The sequence below is a fragment of the Colobus angolensis genome, unplaced genomic scaffold (assembly GCF_000951035.1).
Source record: "Colobus angolensis palliatus isolate OR3802 unplaced genomic scaffold, Cang.pa_1.0 Scaffold144, whole genome shotgun sequence".
In the NCBI taxonomy this organism is placed as follows: Eukaryota; Metazoa; Chordata; class Mammalia; order Primates; family Cercopithecidae; genus Colobus; species Colobus angolensis.
Genome location: NW_012114533.1, coordinates 3250667 through 3252834, shown reverse-complemented (window position 1 = coordinate 3252834; position 2168 = coordinate 3250667). Strand labels below are relative to the sequence as shown.

The 2168-nt window shown below is 47.0% G+C and overlaps 1 protein-coding gene across 1 annotated transcript in view; it reads right to left on the bottom strand.

Moving 5' to 3' along the window:
• Nucleotides 1–2168, bottom strand: part of CPN1 (carboxypeptidase N, polypeptide 1) — a 47101-nt gene that overhangs the window by 4471 nt on the left and 40462 nt on the right. The window contains exon 8 of the mRNA XM_011935559.1: nucleotides 1954–2072. Within this exon, the coding sequence (XP_011790949.1) occupies nucleotides 1954–2072 (119 nt within the window). The remainder of the gene's footprint in view (nucleotides 1–1953; nucleotides 2073–2168) is intronic.

Below are 2168 nucleotides of genomic sequence, written 5' to 3'. Positions count from 1 at the left end.
GTGGTGGCACATGCCTGTAATCCCAGCTACTCGGGAGGCTGAGGCAGGAGAATCGCTTGAACCCAGGAGGCAGAGGTTGCAGTAAGCCGAGGTTGAGCCACTGCACTCCAGCCTGGGCGACAGAGCGAGACTTGGTCTCAAAAAAAAAAAAAAAAAAATTAGCTGGGCATCGTGGCATGTGCCTGTAGTCCCAGCTATTAGGAAGATGAAGCAGAAGATCTCTTGAGTTTGAGGCTGTAGTGAGCCATAATTGTGCCAGTGCACAGCCTGAGAGACAGAGCCACTCCCTGTCTCTATGAAAGAAGAAGAAGAAGAGGAGGAAGAGGAGGAGGAGGAGGACATATTTGACCTATCTTGTTTGACTGTAGGTCATAAGACCCTGCCTTATTTGACTGTAGGTCAAGGAGAAGGAGAAGAAGGAGGAGGAGGAGGAGGAGGAGGAAGAGGAGGAGGACATATCTGACCTACCTTGTTTGACTGTAGGTCATAAGACCCTGCCTTATTTGACTGTAGGTCAAGGAGAAGGAGAAGAAGGAGGAGGAGGAGGAGGAGGAGGAGGAAGAGGAGGAGGACATATCTGACCTACCTTGTTTGACTGTAGGTCATAAGACCCTCTTTCCAGAGAGGGTGCTGGCCCACACCCAGAAGGAAGAAATACATGGTCAGAGAGCCCAGAAGAGTCTGGACAGACAGGCCTTGCTGGATTTTTTTACTCAGTGCATAGCATTAGCTGATACTTTTTGTCCAATTGCATTTATACCTAGCTGTACCTACTTTGTTGAACCTATGCATAAAAGTGGACCATTTCCCCTGTATCTTTGGGCCTTCGTTCTGAAGGCTCCTGTGTATGCACATTAAACATGCTCCAAAAAAAAAAAAAAAACAACAAAACACACAGGCCAGGCACGGTGGCTCAGGCCTATAATCCTAGCCCTTTGGGAGGCTGAGGTGGGCAGATCACCTGAGATCGGAAGTTTGAGACCAGCCTGACCAACATGGAGAAACCCCGTTTCTACTAAAAAAAAAAACCCAAAAATTAGCTGGGCGTGGTGGCACATGCCTGTAATCCCTGCTACTCAGGAGGCTGAGGCAGGAGAATCGCTTGAACCTGGGAGGCAGAGGTTGCGGAGAGCCCAGATCATGCCCTCATTGCACTCCAGCCTGGGCAACAAGAGCGAAACCTCATCTCAAAAATAAATAAATAAATAAAATAAAATAAAAATAAATTGGTATGGCTTTTCTCCAATTAATCTGCCTTTTGAGAGTTGATTTGGCCCCTGCATACTAAAGGCTTTATGTGCATGTTCTCATTTCAGCTTCTTGTGAAGGAGGCACTATCATCACCAATTTACTGAGAAAGAAACTGAGAACAAGAGAGATTAGGTCATTTGTCTAAGGTCTGTGGGCAAATGAGCTGAATTTAGAACTAGGCAGTGCTTTGAGTCACTATGCTATGTGAGACAGAAGAGGAAAAGCCAAAAGGGAGTAAGGATATAATAGGAGAGTGACAGAACAAAAATTAGGATGTGCGAGCAATTAATTTTTTTAAAAACCGTAAAAGAAAGCTGGGCAAAGATGAGAGCTGTACAATCACTGAAGATTTTGTAAGGGCCAAGGGCGGTGGCTCATGCCTGTAATCTCAGCACTTTGGGAGGCTGAGGCAGGCAGATCACTTGAGCCCAGGAGTTCAAGACCAGCCTGGGTAACATGACGAAATCCTTTTTCTACAAAAAGTAGAAAAAGTAGGCGGGCATGGTGGTGTGCGCTTATACTCACTCCCAGCTACTTGGGAGGCTGAGACGGCAGGACTGCTTCAGCCTGGGAGATCGAGGCTGCAGTGAACCACGATGGTACCACTGCACTCCAGCCTGGGTGACAGAGCGGGACACTATCCTCCAAAATAGACTGTATAAGTGATCTTTATAGTGCACCATCACGCTCAGCCTAACTCACCAATGTTGGTTCCGCAGGACCCACGGTCACAGTCACTGTCTCTGGGTCAAACCCAGGTGCTGTGGCACTAACAGTGTAGGTACCTGGAAGCAGCAGCCGGAAGTAATCACCATGGTCACCTGAAAGTCACAAGGATATAACTCAGTCCACTGATTAAAAACCTGTCCCAAATAAGCTGGGGTTTTTAACTGACTACAAGCTTGGCTTTTTTTTTT